This window comes from Lycium barbarum, chromosome 2, assembly GCF_019175385.1.
Source record: "Lycium barbarum isolate Lr01 chromosome 2, ASM1917538v2, whole genome shotgun sequence".
Classification (NCBI taxonomy): Eukaryota; Viridiplantae; Streptophyta; class Magnoliopsida; order Solanales; family Solanaceae; genus Lycium; species Lycium barbarum.
The window spans coordinates 16,681,998-16,701,563 of NC_083338.1; the positions used below are offsets into that span (position 1 = coordinate 16,681,998).

Genomic DNA, 19,566 nt, shown 5'->3' on the forward strand with positions numbered 1-19,566 from the left:
CCCCAAGGTGAATCCTACTTCAAATGTTTAACCACCATTTTATTTATTAAAGAAACCATGTCGATAGCTAGGGTTTATTATTCCCAAGAGTTCTTTCCTAAATCCCCAAGGGCTCCTAAATACTAGAAATAAAGAAATGTTATCACAAGGATGATGATATATGAGGTGTAGTTTGAGGTTTACCTTCTCCAATGACAATGGAGTCATTCTAGATGTGCCTCCTAACCAGCTTCATAAGTGTAAAGGCTGAAAATGAGGGTCCAATCGCAAGATGGAGCATTAAATACGAGGTTAGGCTCAGCGATTCCCGCGGGGAGGAATGAGGCTCACTGGCGCGACCTTGATCTAGCAGAGAATTGTTCCGTTGGGGCGGATTAGCTTAAAAATGTCACCTTCCGCTGAAGCGGATGAAGTACCGCAATGGCGGGCTCGCCAGTACGGCCCGACTTTCGCAAGGACGAACCACTAAACCCGGAAACCCCGAGTGTGATTTGGGAATTGAGTAAGGAAAGTCCGTAACGACAAAATGGGTCGTTACATTTGAACACTTTATAAGAAAATACCGGGCAATGCCACTAAAAACTTAAAAACTTGGCTACGTAGGTGTAATGAAGTGTTGAGGGTTGTACTTTTGCGTAATATTGTAGGTTTTTTCCTGGAATGGCCCACCTTTTACATAATCTTAAAAATACTTTGTATCTGTTAGTCCATTAAATTTAATCGTATCTTTTCTCTTCATCGTCAAACCCCTTTATTTTCTCTACTGTTTTAACTGTTTTCTTCTTCTTCTTCTTCTTCTTCTCCTCGATTTTACTGCTTCAGTTTATATATATATATATATATATATATATATATATATATATATATATATATATATATATATCTCCAAATACTGTAGATTGAAACTTGAAGAATACAAGTCCACCATTGAAGGCCGATCGAAGCTTCGATTTTTGAAATTAGGTTGTTTCAAATTTGTTAGTTGTCTAGAATTTGGATTGGGTGTTGTTCCAATTGACTGGAAACATCAAGAGGAGTTGAAAACTTAAATTTGAAGTGATTTGGAATAGATTTGATTTAAATTTTCAGAAGAGGCTCAAGGAAGAAGAAGAATTCGGGACCTCGTTCTATTTATTAAATTTCACCAATGTTGATTAATATTGGCAAAATTGTTTGGGTGAAGCTAAAAATTATTGGGAAAGCTTGTAGTAACTTGAATCTAGAGTGCTAGGTTGATTGAGTTTGATTAACTTTAGCTTTGGGAATTATACTAGTTGAAAAAGAAAGTTGAAGGTGAAACACAGATTTCATATACAATATAATACATTAATACAAGATTATAGTATGTGTATAATGTTGTATACTGGGTGTGGTGAACACAATTATACAACATTGCTATACAAAATTATAAATAAGTGTATATTCACGATTTATGTTCAACTTTGGTGTAAGAGTTCTTCTTTTATCAGTATAGGAATGAAGATTTTGCTTGACTTCAATGGAATATTCACCGATATGAAATTTGAGATTAATTTCGACATAAGTATTATTGGGTTTGCTTGGAAACATCATGGGGGTGTTGTTCCTATTAATTGAAAACATCAAGAGGAGTTGAAAACTTATAGTAATTTGAAGTGATTTCGAGCAGAATTTGAGTTAAATTTCAGAAGAGGCTCGAGGAAGAAGAAGAACCTGTGCAACTCCATTGATAGGATTCATTAGTATAATATTGCACAATAGTGTATATAGGTATATAAACACCTCTTATACATTATTATACAAGATTGATGCATTGTTTACAGGTATTTGGTGGATTTCTCACATTTTCTTTTACTACTACTACTACTACTACTACTACTACTACTACTTCTTCTTCTTCTTCTTCTTCTTCTACTACTACTACTACTACTACTTCTTCTTCTTCTTCTTCTTCTTCTTCTTCTTCTTCTTCTTCTTCTTCTTCTTCTTCTTCTTCTTCTTCTTCTTCTTCTTCTTTGTTTTTTCAATAATGGTAAATTTAATGTTGAAATTGAGGTGTAATGGTGACTAAATGGTATTTTCTCCTATAAATGTGTATTATCCTTGTTTATACACATTTATACTATTGAGATACATTATTTAAATATTTGATATACAAGTCTATATATATTGTATAAATCTGTATCAGCATGTATAATTGTGTATATTATTAAAAACAATTGGCATGTAATGGAAATGGGAATCCAAGGATTGGTGACTTTTTTTATGGTGAATATTGACGAATTTTTTGGAGACTGATAAAGGGATTAGAAAAAGGTAGAATTTTTAGTAGGAAACTTTTGGGAGTGGCATCGATGGAGGACAAGATGCGGGAAGCGAGGCTGAGATGGTTTGGGCATGTGAAGAGGAGAGATACAGATGCCCCAGTGCGGAGGTGTGAGAGGTTGGCTTTGGACGGATTCCGGATAGGTAAAGGTAGGCCAAAGAAGTATTGGGGGGAGGGATTAGACAGGACATGGCGCGTTTTCAGCTTACCGAGGACATGATCTTAGATACGAGGTTGTGGAGGACCCAGATTAGGATAGAAGGCTAGGAGGTAGTCTCGCTTTTTCTCTCGTCCTAGTAGTTGTAGTTTTGCTCATTCGTGTATTGTCATTTCATCTCTGCATATATTTGTTGGGTCTTGCACTTCGATTATCTCATTTATATATGGTAGTTACTGCTCCTTTCTTTCTAGACTGCTTTATCATGACTTTCTCGCTTTAATTCTTGTTTTCAGATTGTTTTGATATGCTTGTCCCTATCTAACCTTTTGTCTTGTTCTCTCTTGAGCAAAGGGTCTTTCGGAAACAGCCTCCCTACCTTTTAAGGTGGGGGTAAGGTCCGGTACACTCTACCCTCCCCAGACCCCACATTGTGGGATTCTACTGGGTATGTTGTTGTTGTTGTTGGTGTACGAACAGAGATTACAAACATCCCTTAAAAAAAAAAAATCTTGCAATGTTATATTTGGGTCATTATGTTGTAATATATATTTATGGGTTGTATCATGATGAAATCATCCCTAAATTCTATTTGCAGAATTTGTTAATGAGTAAAGGTAGATCATGATTTTATCACCCCTGTGAGCCGGGTGGTTCCCACGTAAAAATCATCGTGTCACACTTCTATTTCATTTTTTAGCCAACCGTACTCTACTCTCAAAGTCCCCGTTGTTGAAGAACCAACGTATGAGTTGCGGATAAGGGTGAAATGCATTATGAGAGATGTTGAAAGGGGTTGGTTGCCCTGCTATAACAGGGCGAGTATGTTTTCATTGTGATTCGTCTGAGCTATCCCAACGAACTTTCTTGGTTAAAAGCCTCGGTTGTCACCCCCGTAATCAAAAGACAACTTCAATTTCCTAATAAAGAAATCGGCATGACATCGTAGTAATATAATATTGAGTTGGGATAGTATTAGGGTATGGGACAAACTAGTTCACCTGTTTACTTGTTTTGCTGTTTTGATTTGAAATATGGCCTTTCAGTATGCAATATGTAAACTTTGAACATGGAAGCAGCCATTTGAAAGCAAGACAATTACTACAAATAATCTACTTTTGTAAGTGAACTCTAACATGAACTTACTGGTATTTGAAAAGATTCTCTAACAAAGCAGAATTCCTGCATCTTTCTTGGAACATTAATACACTCGATCCGTCAAAATTGACGCCTTGCGTCAGCTCGATTACAAGTTTAGAACTCATAATTCTATGAGAAAGGCCGTCTAATCACCATTTTGGCGGTTTATGTGGACGATGTTTTGTTAACGGGCAACAATCAACAAGAAATTCAATACCTTAAGGTTTTTCTCAACACTGAGTTCCGCATAAAGGATTTGGGAATTGCTAGTTATTTTTTGGGAATGGAACTTTTGCACATACCAGGTGGTTTGATATTAACCCAACGCAAATTCACGCTTGATCTCCTCAAAGAATATCCCAACCTTCACCCTCGAGCAGTCTCCACTCCCATGGATCCCTCTCTTAAACTCACTCACGAATCGAGTGAATTACTATCAAATCCAACTGCTTACCGACGCTTATTGGGCCAATTGAACTTCTTAACGCATACTCGTCCTGACTTTGCCTATACCATCCAAACTTTGAGCCAATACATGCAAAGTCCTCGTTCTGGGCATCTTCAAGCTGCTCTTCACACATTACGATATTTACAACGAGATCCTGGTCTTGGTCTTTTTATGAACTCTTCACAATCTTTCCAGCTCCTTACCTACTATGACGCCGATTGGGCTTCTTGCTCGGATAGTCGCAGATCTGTTAGCGGATTCTACATCAGTATTAGGGGTTCTCCTGTCTCTTGGAAATCCAAGAGACAACAAGTCGTTTCCCTCTCATCTGCAGAGGCAGAATACAGATCCATGCGTCGACTTGTTGCTGAGATTACTTGGATTGTCCATCTTCTTTCCGATCTTGGGATCTCTCTTTCCTACCCATTTCTCTCCACTGTGACAATCAATCTGCCATCCACATCGCCAAAAATCCAGTCTTTCACGAACGTACCAAGCACATCGAACTCGATTGCCATTTTGTTCGCGAAAAACTGGTTGAGGGACTCATTTCACTATCATTTGTGCCTTCTTCTTCCCAAATATCCTATCTTTTCACTAAAGCTCTCACCGGACCTCTCCATTGGAATTTTTTAGGCAAGTTGGGTGTCCGGTCGTCGGCCAACCACTTGAGGGGGGATGACAGAATTAAAGAAGAAGAAGTTGACCAAGTAGTGCAAAAGGCTTTAGTTTCAAATGTTCTTTCAACCGGGTCCTTTCCTATTGGGCTTATTAATTCGTCTGGGCTATTGCACACTGGGCCACTGCATACTAACTTGGGACATACTTCTACAGATCCAATTAAGGAAATCCAAGTCCAAACAAATGCATCCACAGTACAAGAAATATGCAACCTACCGTATAGTATAAATGACACTTTAGAAGCTTCTTCTAGGAATAATATTAGTTGTACAAAATGATTAGGTAGTTACAATAATTATTTTATTTACATTTTCAATCCCTAGTCCCTAGATTACATTGTATAAATTAGAGATCATTCTTGGTACTGAGATCAGAGAAATATACACAGAGAAAATTGATTCCCTTATTTTCTTTCCTATCAGTTTTGTGAGTTTCTTAAAATGGAAAGGTAAATCCTCCATTCACTTTTCCTTTTTTTCTGGTGTGGTGGGAAAATATTTTACTTGCATTTTTTACTAGATAAAAATCTGGTACAGTAGAGAGCAATGATCTTTAGTTGATCAATGATCTTTTCTAATACTTTTTCGCTATAAAAATTGTACTCCCTCCATTCACTTTTATTTGGTCACTCCCTATTAAAAATAATAAATGAAGTGCATATTTTACCATAATATCCTTTACTATTAAGCATTTCAAAAAGTCTTGGGATGATTTGGAGAATGGATAGTTAGTATTAATGGTAAAACAGAAAAAAAAACAAATTAGTGAACAAATAAAAGTGAAAAACTATATTTTGGATAGTGAACAAGTAAAAGTGAATTGAGGAAGTATTACGGTATTCTCTGTTTTATTCTTTGTGGTATTTGTTTTTCTTTTTAGTTAGTCCAAAAAAATGACACATTTATATTTAGTACTCTTTCTGTTCAATTTATGTTATGTTCTTTTCTTTTTAGTCAATCTCAAGAAAAATGATACTTTTTCATATTTAATATAAGTTTAAATTTCAAACTTTTCATTTTACCTATAATAAGGTGATTTATAGTCACATAAATATTTTTGCTTATTTTAGATCACAAGTTTCAAAAGTATCCTTTCATTTTTTAAACTCCGAGTCCAGTCAATTATCATCACATAAAGTGAGACGGAAGGAGTAATAATTTAACTTTAAACTTTTTATTTTACCCTTGGACATTTATGACTTTGCTTTACACAATAAGTTTCAAAAGTTTTTCTTTTATTTTTAAACTTCGTGTCCAGTTAATACCTTAGTTTAATTTGAGACAAAGGGAGTACTTATTTGTGTAGCTTTTAATATATAAAATTTACTACAAGAATTTAAAAAATAAACATCTGAATTGATTTTCAGTTATTCTCTAGTTTCTAAATGCTAAATAGATAGAATTCTTTTTAAGAAACTATAAAGCAGCTAGTTGAATTTATACTGAAAACCAAATGTGCTGACCTTTGTGCTTTGAATTGTTCCCTATTATTGACATTGATGAAAGAGTTCCAATTTGCTTACAGTTTGACTAGGAAGAATTGGTCAGATTAATAGTGTTAGGATACAATAGGACTGATCAAAATTAAATATAATTGAAAATTTATGATCCATCGAGCTTCGGATGGTGCTTAATGGCTTTCGAAATTTATTGATTATACAAAAAAAAAAGTTAGGGGTAATTGTACTTTTAATCCCACACTTGTTGGTATATTTTGGGTCAAATTTGTCCTTCTACTATTAGGAAATGATCAAATTTACCCTTCGTTATATTTTCGCTTTAAAAATACCCTTACTGTTAACAAAGTGACTCAACTATACCCCTCCTCCGAGTTAGCCGACCGGGCCTATTATGTATAATGATTCCCCCATTCACGAAAAATAATAAAAGAAAAGTCATTGTCCAGCGTGGATGCCCATCCCACACAACACTGACATTTTAGTAACGTGGACATGCATGACTGTCAGCTCACCAACCCAAACCTATTTAACCCCTCCTCCACTTCCTCTTCCACCACTAGCACCTCCACTTCTTCTTATTATTTGCATTGTTGGATGGAATGTAAATATTTCCTTCTTTCTTTTTGGTTTTCGTTAAAAAAATTCAAACTTTGAAATGAAGTTCCTTCCCATAAGAAGTATTTTATTTCCTTGGCAGGTCATTCAAACACAAATCCAAATCAACTAGGACAAATATTGGCGAGTCTATAATACTCCGAGAAAATCTTAAATCTGAAAAGTTATTTTGTTTCAAAATATCGGTAAAGAGGGAGACCCAGGGAAACCATTGAATCCGTTGGCTTAATTCTGAAAATTGAATGATAAGAACTTGCTAATTCTATTAAATTGAAATATTGGAGCCTTTGCAAGCAACATTTCCCAGCTACGGTCTAAGAAACGAAAATAAGCATGTCTTCATGATCTCTTAAAAAACAAAGAACCACATACACCCCAAAAGCTTAGTGCAAATCCTATTGCCATTGAAATGTAGAACCAGTCCACTTCATCTTTGTCACCCTCATCTTCTTCATACTTATGAGTTGGAGTTTTACCACCTGAACTGCAGTTCGCCAAGAGTGGAAGCCGTAGAGTTTGTTTGCTTCAAAACTAGTGGGATCAAGCTTTGAAGTTGAGTGCTCAATGGTATCATACTTGATAAATTGTTATCAGATAGATTCAAGTAGCTCAAAGTGAACAAACTCGAAAAGCTTTGTGGGATTCGACCATAAAGTTGATTTTCTAAAAGATCAACAGATTCCAATACTTTCATGTCGCCAATACCATTTGGAATCCTAGCAGTTATGTTATTTTTGGAAAACTTAAATGATTTTAATCCTTCTAGACTTACAGGAATATCTCCAGAAAGATATTTGCTAGACATGTCCATACTTGTAAACAACACCAAAATGGTGTCATACTGATACATATTGTCTTTAGTCACCACCATTGCGCTCTCTATAAGATCTCCAATATAAAAGGAATAATTTAACTCATAATCTTCCTTGCCTTTAGTCGCCATTGCCTTTTTTCCTTTGACCATTGCACTGAAATTGCTAATACACCTTGGTATGATTCCAATGAATGTATTGTTTGCAAGGTCTAAGATCTGAAGATCTTTGAGGTGACAAAGTTCTTGAGGCAATTCACCATCGAATATATTTAGTGCTTGTGTGATATTTATTGGTTCGTTCATCAAGGGGCGAAGAACACCGTAATATTTTCGTAGATGTGGGCTAGTATAACAACCAAGCATGGATTTTTTTTCCCTAGGTATGGTGTGATTAAATTTAATTTTTCGTTCCTCCCATTTGGATTTCTTGAACACCACTCTCCTTTCTATTTCTTTTTAAACCAGTCGTTGAAGAAAGGTTTCTTAGACATTTTAGAGTTAATCGGTGAAAGTATAGAGGTGAAAGTATAGAGGAATGAATACAAAAAATACTCGTTGAATGGTTATATTTTTCGGTTGAAGGAGTCCGCTTATTTATCGATTGTTGAAGGAATATCAAGTACTATTGAATACATCATCATATATTGCATGCGGATTACGTAGGAGATTGGACTATACAACGAATAACGTGACAACTCATCTCACTTTTCTGAAAATACGTATATGACGTAATATTTCTTGTGCTTAAAGTAATTCATCTTAGACAACAAATAATGTAACTTTATGACTCATCTTACTTGACGCTTTTATTTTACAAATTTTTAGTTTCTATAATTTTTTTGTTTATACGTATGGATCTTCGACGGCTGCCGTATATCCGGCTCCAGAAGAGTACGATGTGCTAATATTCCAGGAGAAGCATCGATTACTGGGTGTGTGTAATGGGACCTTGAAAAAACCGAAAGCGTGCCTATTTCCACGCCGTGCGGATTGCTAATTCTGGAAGCACATGAGGCGTCATCCTTTGCATCCCCACATCCCTGACTACTTCTGCCGGTGTGGATTTAGGGGAGTAGTAGAGGTAGGTCCCATATGATTAGAGAATCATCATTGCACTTATAGAGAGATGGCGCCCTAAGATGCACACCTTTTATCCGCATACGGGTGAGGCGATGATCATATTACAAGATGTTGAGATCATGATTGGGATGGTCATAGATGGTGACCCCTTGATTCAAGCACATCCTTGAAAATTAAAACTTATAAGGTGGCAACAGCTGATCCACGAGCTTACTAGTTGGGCGCCCGTTGAGAATGGTTTTGATGGTGTTAGTAGGTTGAAAGTGTGTAAATTAGTTGAATATATGAACGACTTACATGCCATTACAGATTAGACCACATAAATTGATATGCAAAAGTGGGTCAAGTTGTACTTCTATGTCTGTGTGGCGGCACGATTTTTCCGGATAATTCTGGTGACAAGCTTACGTTAGACTATTTGCCTGACATGTATGACCTTAATGCAATAGGTACACAAGCTCAGGGAGCAGCTGCATTGTCATATTTGTACAATTATCTATGCCGTGCTTCGATTTCCAAAGCCAGCGATGTGTACGGATTTATTTCCTTGTTGCAGGTACGTAACTTTTAAAATTATATGATTTTATTTGGTTGTCTTATTTGATAGTTATGAACTTTATATTTTTTAATTTTTTTTAATATAGCTCTAGGCTTGGGAGCGACTTATACTGATGCAACCACCACACACGGCTTTTCGGTCGCACATGGCCCTTGCACGGAAGGGCTCATCATAGAGTCAGAGAAAATGAGACATGTGATGCGCTAGCCAAATGTAGGGATGTATTGGACAACCTAACAGATGGTCAGGTATTTTATCATAATTATGTTTGTCATTGGCATTTTGATATAATAGTTACGCTTATGTGTAATTTGTTTCTTTTATTATCATGTAATTTTAAGTTCTTTCTATCATAATTTGTGTGGAAGCCTTATTCAAAAGCCATCATTAATGGACTCCCCGAGTGGTGTTGGTGTGGCCGAGATGTTTGGATGGCGCAGGTACCCATCATTTGTGGGATCTACCGTGAGTGGCACTTGGTAGACCGCGTTCTCAGACAGTTTGGTGGGAGCAGCATATTCTGGGACCATGTGCTCAGTTTGAGCCTTTTCATTTCAAACGTGACAAGTGGTATGCTATGAAAAAGCAAGATGAACAATATTTTAGGCATATGACTAGTTTCTGGGTAGATCATCGAGGAAAGTTAATTCACGCAGAGCGTATGACTGAAGAGCCAGGGCCACTATCAGAGCTGGTTTTTGGCCATGAATTTTTTCACTTTTTTCTGAAAAACTTTTTCACTTTATTTGGAAATCAACGTTTTGCCATGAAAATTTCAAGAATTTAAAAAACACCAAAAAAACTTCTTTTCACTTTATTCACTTTTAATACATTCAAACAACCAAATATTCTTTGCAAACACTATAACCAAACACAACTCAACTTCTCAATCAAATGACTCCTAAATTTTGGAAAGTTAAGAAAACTCTCTCTCTCCAAAAACCTAACGTAACCTAGCCGTCAACAACATAGTACTGGCCAGAATGGCCAATCCATCCGGTGGACAACCTCCACCGGTGGCCCCTGAATCAAGCAATACACCTATACATACTAAAATTCCTTTCCAACCTCACCCCTTTCAAACCACTCCTACAGATCTGCCTACAGGAAAATCCACAACCCAAACATATGCCAATTTATTAAAACCATTTACGATTGATACAAACTAAGTTGAGATCCCTACCAAATATGTTACATATGTCGATGGAGAACCATACATTGCGTGGAAAACTACAGAGATACAACAAATGATTATAAAGGAGAAATTACAATATGCAGTGATCGGTAAATTTTCGTATGATAATATTGACATTAAAGAATTACGTAAGGTGATTCCAAATCAATGTGGAATCAAAGGTGTTCCTATTATTGGACTGCTTGATGAGAGACATATATTAATCCGGCTGAATCTCTTAGAGGACTATGTGAAGATGATGTCCACACCTGCTTACTATTTGAAAGTACATGAAAGGTATTGCCAAATGAGACCTCTTATTTGGGACCCTTGGTTCAATCCAAAAGAAGAAACATCTAGGGCAGTTGCTTGGATTAGTTTCCCAGAGCTTCCTCCCAATATTTTTGCTAGAGAAGCTGTCTTCTCTATGGCCACATCGGTTGGAAAGCCATTGACTGTTGATTTGGCCACAGCGAATAGAACACGACCAAGTTGTGCAAAAGTCAAAGTAGAAGTGGACTTGCTAGCAAATTTACCCAACAGAATCAACATTGCTGAAGAAGATGAAACAGGCATAATCAAATCATAATGGATCAAAATTAATTATGATTACTTGCCTAAGTATTGTAAACATTGCAAATTGCAAGGCCATGAGGAAGATGAATGCAAAGCACTCAATCCAAAACTTGCCAGAAAATTTAGGGAGGAAATAAGGAAAGAAAATGAAGAAGTACAAAATCGAGTAACCAATAAAGGAAGAGGGAGAGGATACAATCAAGGCAAGCATGAATGGATGCTGAGAAGGAATAGATACAAAAAGGATAAGTCTGGTGTAATTATTGGAGAGGTGGATATATATGACAAAAAAGATGATAAGATTATCATGGAAACAAGCAATGCTTTTGAAGTACTAAATGATATTGAGGAGAACAAGCAAGATGTTATGGCAAACAACACAAATAATCAATTGGATAATCAAATGAAAGTAATTGAAGAAACATCAAAGAACGGGCAAAATCAACAATCAGTACCAGTTCTTACCAGCAATAAGTTTGCAACTTTAGATGACAGTGATGAGCAACAGTTGGAAGGGCAAGTAAGTATGTCACAAGCAGTGTAGCAAAGAGAGAAATCCAATCAGCATATATTACCAGTTACCCCTAGCAAAGATATTGCAAGTAGAGATGAGAAACAGCAGGAAGATGATGAATTATCACAATCAGTGAAAGAAGATCCTGCACATCAAGATGAGCCATACAGTGCAGACAATTTTCAGAATGAAGGGCATAAAAAAGAAGTAGATGAGGAAAGCCTCAACAACACTCATAAATCTGATGCATAGAAGGATGGAAACAAAGCAGATGCACAGATTAGTGAAGAAACACAACATAGCAGTAACACAGAAAATATAGTCAAGAACACACCTGAGAGAGCATCAACACCTAGTTATTCATTTGAGAGTAATGTTGTAACATCTCAGAGAAATACAAAGCAGAACAAGACAGATAACAATGAAGGTGATAAGATGGAGGACCAAGAAATTGGTAAAACTAACAGGGAGATGGTAGAGCAGAATCTCAGGAGTGACTTTGGAAAAGTACCTATACAGCTTCATGAAGTGGGGAGGATTCAAGAGGAACAAAGACATTCTGAAGAAGAACAAAAAGCTTTTCAAGAACTTCAAGCAGAATTAGAAGACAGCTCTATGGACCAGAACTATGAAAATGCTGCTAGACAAGGGGATCTATCACTTCAGGAAATGGAAAATTTTAAGAAAGGCTCTAGCAAAGCAAGGAGTGCCAAATATAGCAGTTTACCCCCTGGGGTGGCAACAAGACATAGACAGGCTAAGCAATCTAGTTTCCAATGATAGACAAAGTACTGTTTTGGAACATTAGATCAGTTAGTACTTAACAATCTTTTGAGAGATTAACTGATCTAAATAGGAGAAATCACTATGCTTTAATAGCACTAATGGAACCTTTTCAAAGTGCAGATACCATTAATACTTACAGAGGTAGATTGGGTTATCAAAATTCATATGTGAATAGGTCAGGAAAGATATGGATTTTCTGGGCTGATGAATGGCAAGGATTGATAGTAGCAGACACAGATCAACAAGTTACTTTGAAGATGAATTTGATGGGAAATGGACAGGATTTTTTTATCACCACAATCTATGCAAAATGTGATGAAAGAGAGAGAGAAAAATTGTGGAATTCTTTGAACCTTATGATTCCAGATGATAGTAATCCTTGGTTGGTTGGAGGTGATTTTAATGTCATTTTATCAGAACAGGAAAAGCAAGGAGGACTTCCAGTGACTGTGCAAGAAACAATGGATTTTGCTCAATGTATTCAAAGTTGTGGATTAATAGACATGGGGTTTACTGGCAGTAGGTTTACCTGGTGGAATGGAAGAACACAAGAGGCTTGCATTTTCAAGAGGCTTGATAGAATACTATGTAACAAGGATTTTTTGAATGTCCAGCCAAATTCAGAGGTGCATCACTTAATCAGGCAGGGGTCAGATCATGCCCCTCTTCATTTAGTTTGTGATGATGCGTCACAGATAATAAGGAAACCATTTAAGTTTTTGAATTTCTGGACCAATCATCCTACTTTTCAGAATATTGTTAGACAAAATTGGCAGGCTGATTTTGAGGGTAATCCTTTCTTTACTTATCATCATAAACTGAAGAAAGTAAAGAAGGCTTTATCTCAGTGGAGTAAAGATACATATGGAGATATTTTTCAGCATATTTCTACACTAGAGGATACTATTAAAATAAAGGAGTTACAGTTTGAATTGGCACCTAATCTTACAAACAAGGAGGAACTTCATAAAGAGCAGGCTGAACTGTGTAGATTTCTTTATTTGGAGGAAGAATATTGGAAGCAAAAAGCAGGAATGAAATGGTTTAAAGATGGGGACAGGAACACTAAGTTTTTCCATTCCTATGTTACAGGGAAGAGGAAGAAATTAGCAGTGCAAAGGATTCAAAATCAAAATGGGGATTGGCTTACCTCATCTGAAGATATGGGCAGTGAAGCAGTGAGATTCTACCAGGACCAATTTCACGAGGAAAGTATGCCAACAAACTTCACATTACTGAAGAACATTCCCAAATTGATTACAAATGAACAGAACCATAGATTGGAGCAACTACCTGATAAAGAAGAAGTTAGAAAGGCAGTTTTCAGTCTTAATGCAGAAAGTGCAACTGGTCCAGATGGTTTTACAGGACAATTCTATCAGAAATGCTGGGATATTGTAGGAGATGACATTACGTTAATGGTGAGGGCCTTTTTCTGTGGGTATGAAATTCCACAATTCATAACTCACACAAATTTGGTCCTAATTCCCAAAAAGGAGCAGGTTAATACTTTTGGTGATATGAGACCTATTAGTCTGAGTACATTTGCCAATAAGATTCTTTCAAGAGTTATGCATGAGAGATTAGTGGGTTTTCTACCTAACCTCATATCACCTAATCAGACTGGTTTTATCAAAGGGAGGAGCATAGCTGAAAATGTTTTACTGGCACAGGAAATCATCAGAGATATCATGCTGAGAGCCAAACATGTTAATGTGGTCATCAAGCTTGACATGGATAAGGCATATGATAGATTATCTTGGTTATTTTTAACTAAGGTACTGAGGGAGTTTGGTTTCAGTGAGGTGATAATAGATATGGTATGGAGATTAGTATCTAATAACTGGTACTCAGTACTAATTAATGGTCAAAGTCATGGTTTTTTCAAGTCAACTAGGGGAGTGAAATAGGGAGATCCACTATCACCCATACTATTTATACTAGCAGCAGAGGTTCTATCCAGAAGTCTTAATGTATTACATGAGAAAGCCAAATTTATTGGTTATGGTTTACCTAAATGGAGTCCTCAAGTGGTCCATTTATCCTATGCAGATGATACAATTCTATTTTGTTCAGGAGATAGAACATCTCTAAGGATGATGATAAAGAGATTAAGGAAGTATGAAGCTGCTTCTGGACAGATGATAAACATGGAGAAGAGTAGCTTTTATCTACATCACAAGGTGGAGCATCACATTGAAAGAAGAATTCAAAGAATTACAAATATGAGAAAGGGCATTTTTCCATTCCCATATTTGGGTTGTCCTGTGTTTTATGGAAGAAGGAAGATCATATATTTTGCTGAACTGGTAAAAATGGTAATGAAGAAGATGCTCACATGGCAGAATAGATTTCTCTCATTGGGTGGTAGGTACATTCTCATTAATCATGTCTTACAAACTATTCCAATATATTTGCTATCTGCTATAAACCCTTTGTCAGGCATAATTAAGCAACTGCATAAGATGTTTGCAAAGTTTTTCTGGAATAATGCAACAGGGAGTAAAAACAAACATTGAATTGCATGGGATAAACTCTGTTTACCTAAAGAGGAAGGGGGAATTGGATTCACATCTTTTGATGATATCTCTAATGCTCTTTTTGCTAAATTGTGGTGGAATTTTAGAACTTCACATAGTTTATAGAGTGCATACATGTGGAATAAGTATTGTAAAAAGATGCATCCTGTGATAGCACAAGGGAGGGGAGGCTCAACCATATGGAAGAAGATGATTGAGGTTAGGGAACAGGTTGAACATAACATCTGGTGGCAGCTGAGGGATGGTAGTTCTAGTTTTTGGTTTGAAAATTGGACCAAACTAGGTGCTTTATACTATGTGATCCCTGAATCTAATATGGAAGAAGAAATAGAGGTGAAGAACTTTTTGGAGGCTGGAAGGTGGAATTTGGAGAAATTGTCTGAATTTTTGCCTGAGGATATAGTTCTTCATATTCAAGAGCAAATTCCAGTACCTAATGGGGATAAAGGAAATGACACACCTTGGTGGCAGTTGACAACAAATGGATCCTTTTCAGTTAAATCAGCTTGGGATTTTATGAGGCAAAGAGAGGAAAAAAGGGAAGTATTCAAATATATATGGGATAAAGGAGTTCCAACAAAGATTAATTTCTTTATGTGGAGGGTTTGGAAAGGAAGGATTGCTATAGATGACATAATGAAGAGGATGCAAATTGCTCTTCCTTCAAGATGTTGGTGCTGTTCCAATCCACAACAAGAAACCATGTCCCATTTATTTCTAACCTCTCCAATAGCTGAAAAGCTATGGAGAATGTTTGCTTCTTGTGCAGGTCTTATCATTGAAGGAAGGCAACTGAGTCAGGTTATACTATCATGGTGGACAACTGAGGCGAACCCTCAGTTACAGACTATACTCAGAGCAGTACCAGCAATTATCATGTGGGAGATTTGGAAAAGAAGAAATGCTATCAAACATGGGGCTAATGTTACATTTACTAGATTACAATATCAAGTTTCACATACTATTCATCAGTTATGTAAAACTCGATACCCCTGGCTGCGTAACATTTCCATGGATTGGACAGCTTTGGTTCAATACCTAGGCAACTACAAACCTAAATTGTTTTATGCCAAAGTATTATGGAACAAACCCAATCAAGGAATTCTAAAATGCAACATGGATGGGGCTAGTAGAGGAAATCCAAGGAGAAGCTCTTATGCTTTTTGTATGAGAAATCATAATGGAGATCTTATATATGCACAAGCAGAGGAAATTCACGTGACCACAAATATGGAAGCAGAGGCAGTGGCAATCAGGCAAGCTTTAATTTATTGCAGAACTCAACAAATAAGAGGAATACAACTGGAAACTGATTCAAAGGTTCTTCAACAAATCATTCAAAAACAATGGAAGCCTCCATAGGAGCTCATAGAAGTGATAGAAGCTATTCAAAGGGATATGATTCTTTGTCAAGCACAGATAAGACACATTTTCAGAGAAGGGAATCAATTAGCTGACTGTTTGGCTAATTTTTCACTAGAAAATAGTGGGAAATTTCAAGCAGCTCATTTTAATGATTTACCTACAACAGCTAAGAAGATTCTTAATATGGACAAAGCACAAATTCCATATTTAAGGATACGAACCAGGCGAATCCGGATTGAATGAAAACAATAAGAGATCTCTTCAATGAAAGCGGCCATGGATTCTCAGCTGCAATAGGGACAAATCAACACCAAATCAACTGCAAAGAGGACCAAATCTTACAAAGGAGACGGCTCATATGGAGATCCAAGCTCAGATATTCAATTAAAGAAACAGGATTTGGGATCGTTTTGGGTGTTTTGGAGAGAGAAGCTCCTGTTATGCTTATCATTTTCCCATTTCCCCGTTCTGTTGTCTGTTATTTGATTTGAAACACTACTTTGCTTTCTTTATTAAATAAATAAAAGGTCCACTAAGTCCTCTTAGTGGAAAGTTACTTAAAAAAAAAAAAAACACAACTCCAAATCCAAAATACCAAATAAAGTGAAAAATATTTGATTTTCATGGCCAAACGCCTACTAAGAGAATCATGATTTTTGTGTTTCTTAAATTCCGTGCCAAAGCAAAACCAGACAAACAAATTAAAATAGAAAGAGTATTTCTTATGGTGAAGGCTTATTTATGACTATAGAAAAAATTTATTTATGAGGAATGACGAGAGCTATAATTAAATAAGATATTTTCTCTAATTCTTTCTATCAATAATTTTTTTAATTTACACAAGATTTATTTGTTTTATAATTAATTCCATGATAAAAATTTAAAAGAGAAAAAAAAACCATAATATTAAAAAGCAAAAAAAGGAAAAAGTTGATATTTAGAGGGTAAAATAAATATTCAGCCAGTTGAGTGACCTTTTAAGTATTGTATATATACTTAAGTGACTATGTAATAGGTAGGTTACTTTTTCTATAGAATTATGATAAAAATAGGAAAAGTTAGGCGATCTATTGAGTTCCACTGAATCTAAAAGCAAAATTTGGAAAAGCAATTGAACCAAGATAACAAGAAATGAAAATTGGAAAAGGAGGGAGAAGGCATAGTTGGGACTTTTACCCAATTTTTAGAAGTGGGACCCACAAAGTCGACTTGGCAGATAATGAGAGGAGCCTCATACAACTTTTGTCTGCCACATAATATGTGTGCCTCACACATTGTAAAAAAATTCAGTTCCACCTATTCTTATTTCTTATAGCCGCAAGGACCCTTGGTCTGTGTTCGTACCTCTTAGATGTGACATATTGAAGTTTGAAGCTTATTTGATCTCCTGTGCTATTTTATTTTTGTAAACATTGCAAAGAAGGTGGGTGTATCGATTTGATAAGTCACGGTCGATTTTGATATTTTGATTTCAATATAGGCATTTGTATTTACTATACCACTGTAATTGAAAATTTGATGAATAGCAATGTTGTCTCACTGATTTGATATTAGCTGAAACAACTTGAAGCTAAACACTCATATCTACATGACGAATTTAGAGTTTAGACTACCAACTAATAAATACATCAATTAATTCTGCACACACTTCTCCTGAAACCCTCTGTCTAGTATGTAAGTAAAATAACTTACAAAGAGATGGAAACTTAGACAAACGAAGCAAATCTACTTTGCTTATCTCTCCAACCAAAGACACTACACGGTACATTGGCCCCTGTAGTATAATAATAAAATTCACATATTTGAAAACTAGATGAAAAAATATTACTAAGTCTGCATAACTAGTACTACTCCCTCCGTCCCAAAAAGATTGTCCTTTTTTGACCTGACACAAAATTTAAGAAATAAAGGAAGACTTTTGAAATGTGTGTTCCAAAATAAGCCTTAGATACTTGTGTGACTGTAAATCATCTCATAAAGTTAAATTATTTTTAAATATAAAAAGATGACAATCTTTCTGGGACAGACTAAAAAGGAAAGGAGGATAATCTTTTTGGGACAGAAAGAGTAATTCACATTATATGAAAAAGTAAGAGAAAATCGTAGTCAAATAAGGAGTTGTTTGACTCCTCAAATAGTAAAATACTCAAGAAGTATTTTATTTCCTTAGTAGGTCTTCCAAACACAAATCCAAATCAACCGGGACAAAGATTGGTGAATCTATAATACTTCGAGAAAACTTAAATCTGAAAAATTATTTTGTTTTAGAATATTGGTAGAGAGGGAGACCGAGGGACACTATTCAATCAGTTCGAAAAAATTTATAATGTGTGAGGTACACCTATTATGTGGCAGATAAAAGTTGTATGGGGCTCCTCTCATTATCTGCCAAGTAGATTTTGTGGGTCCACTTCCAGAAAATTGGTTAAAATAAGTCCCAACTATGCCTTCTCTTTCCTTTTCCAATTTTCATTCCTTTCTCTCTTGGTTTAACTGCTTTTCCAAATTTTGATTTTAGATTTAGTGGAAGTCAATAGATTGCCTAACCTTTCCTACTTCTATCATAATTCTAACACTATAAGGGGTCGTTTGGTTTAAGGTATAAGCTGGGTTATCCCAGCACTAATTTTTATACCATGTTTGGTATATTGTATAAATTAGTACTGGGATAAATTTATACCTTGTACCAAACATGGTATAAAAATTAGTGCTGGGATAACCCAGCTTATACCTTCTTAACCCACTTATACTGAGATTATTTTATACCATCTTTTAGATGGTATAAAATAATCCCAATAAATGGAATAAATTAGTCCCGGGATTATAATCCCGGGACTAATGAGTCCTTAAACCAAACGACCCCTAAAGTTAATTCCATAGAAAAAGCAACCTACCTATTACATAGTAACTTAAGTATACCTGCAACACTCAGAGGGTCACGCAACCGGCTGAATACTTATTTTACCCTCTAAATTTCAACTTTTATCCTTTTTTGACTTTTTAATATTATGTTTTTTTTTCTTTTAATTTTTTATCATGGAATTAATTATAAAATAAATAAATGTTGTGTATAAATTAAAAAATATTTATTGACAGGAAGAATTAGGCGAAAATATCTTATTTAACTATAGCTCTCATCATTCCTCATAAATAATTTTTTTTCTATAGTCGTAGATAAGCCTTCACTATAAGAAATACTCTTTCGGTTTTTAATTTGTTTATCTAGTTTTGATTTGACGCAGAATTTAAGAAGCAAAAAAAAAATCATGATTTAATTATTCTTCTCCAAACAATTCCATATTTTTTTCAAAGGCACTCAAATCCATCAAATACTTTAAAAAAAGATGATAAAG

At 35.7% G+C, this 19,566-nt stretch overlaps 1 protein-coding gene across 1 annotated transcript; it reads left to right on the top strand.

The window, feature by feature from the left end:
* The first annotated feature begins 14,986 nt into the window (after positions 1-14,986).
* Positions 14,987-16,210, top strand: LOC132628400 (uncharacterized). The gene has a single exon (XM_060344183.1). The coding sequence runs from the start codon at positions 14,987-14,989 to the stop codon at positions 16,208-16,210; it is 1,224 nt and encodes a 407-aa protein (XP_060200166.1).
* Positions 16,211-19,566: the final 3,356 nt, after the last annotated feature.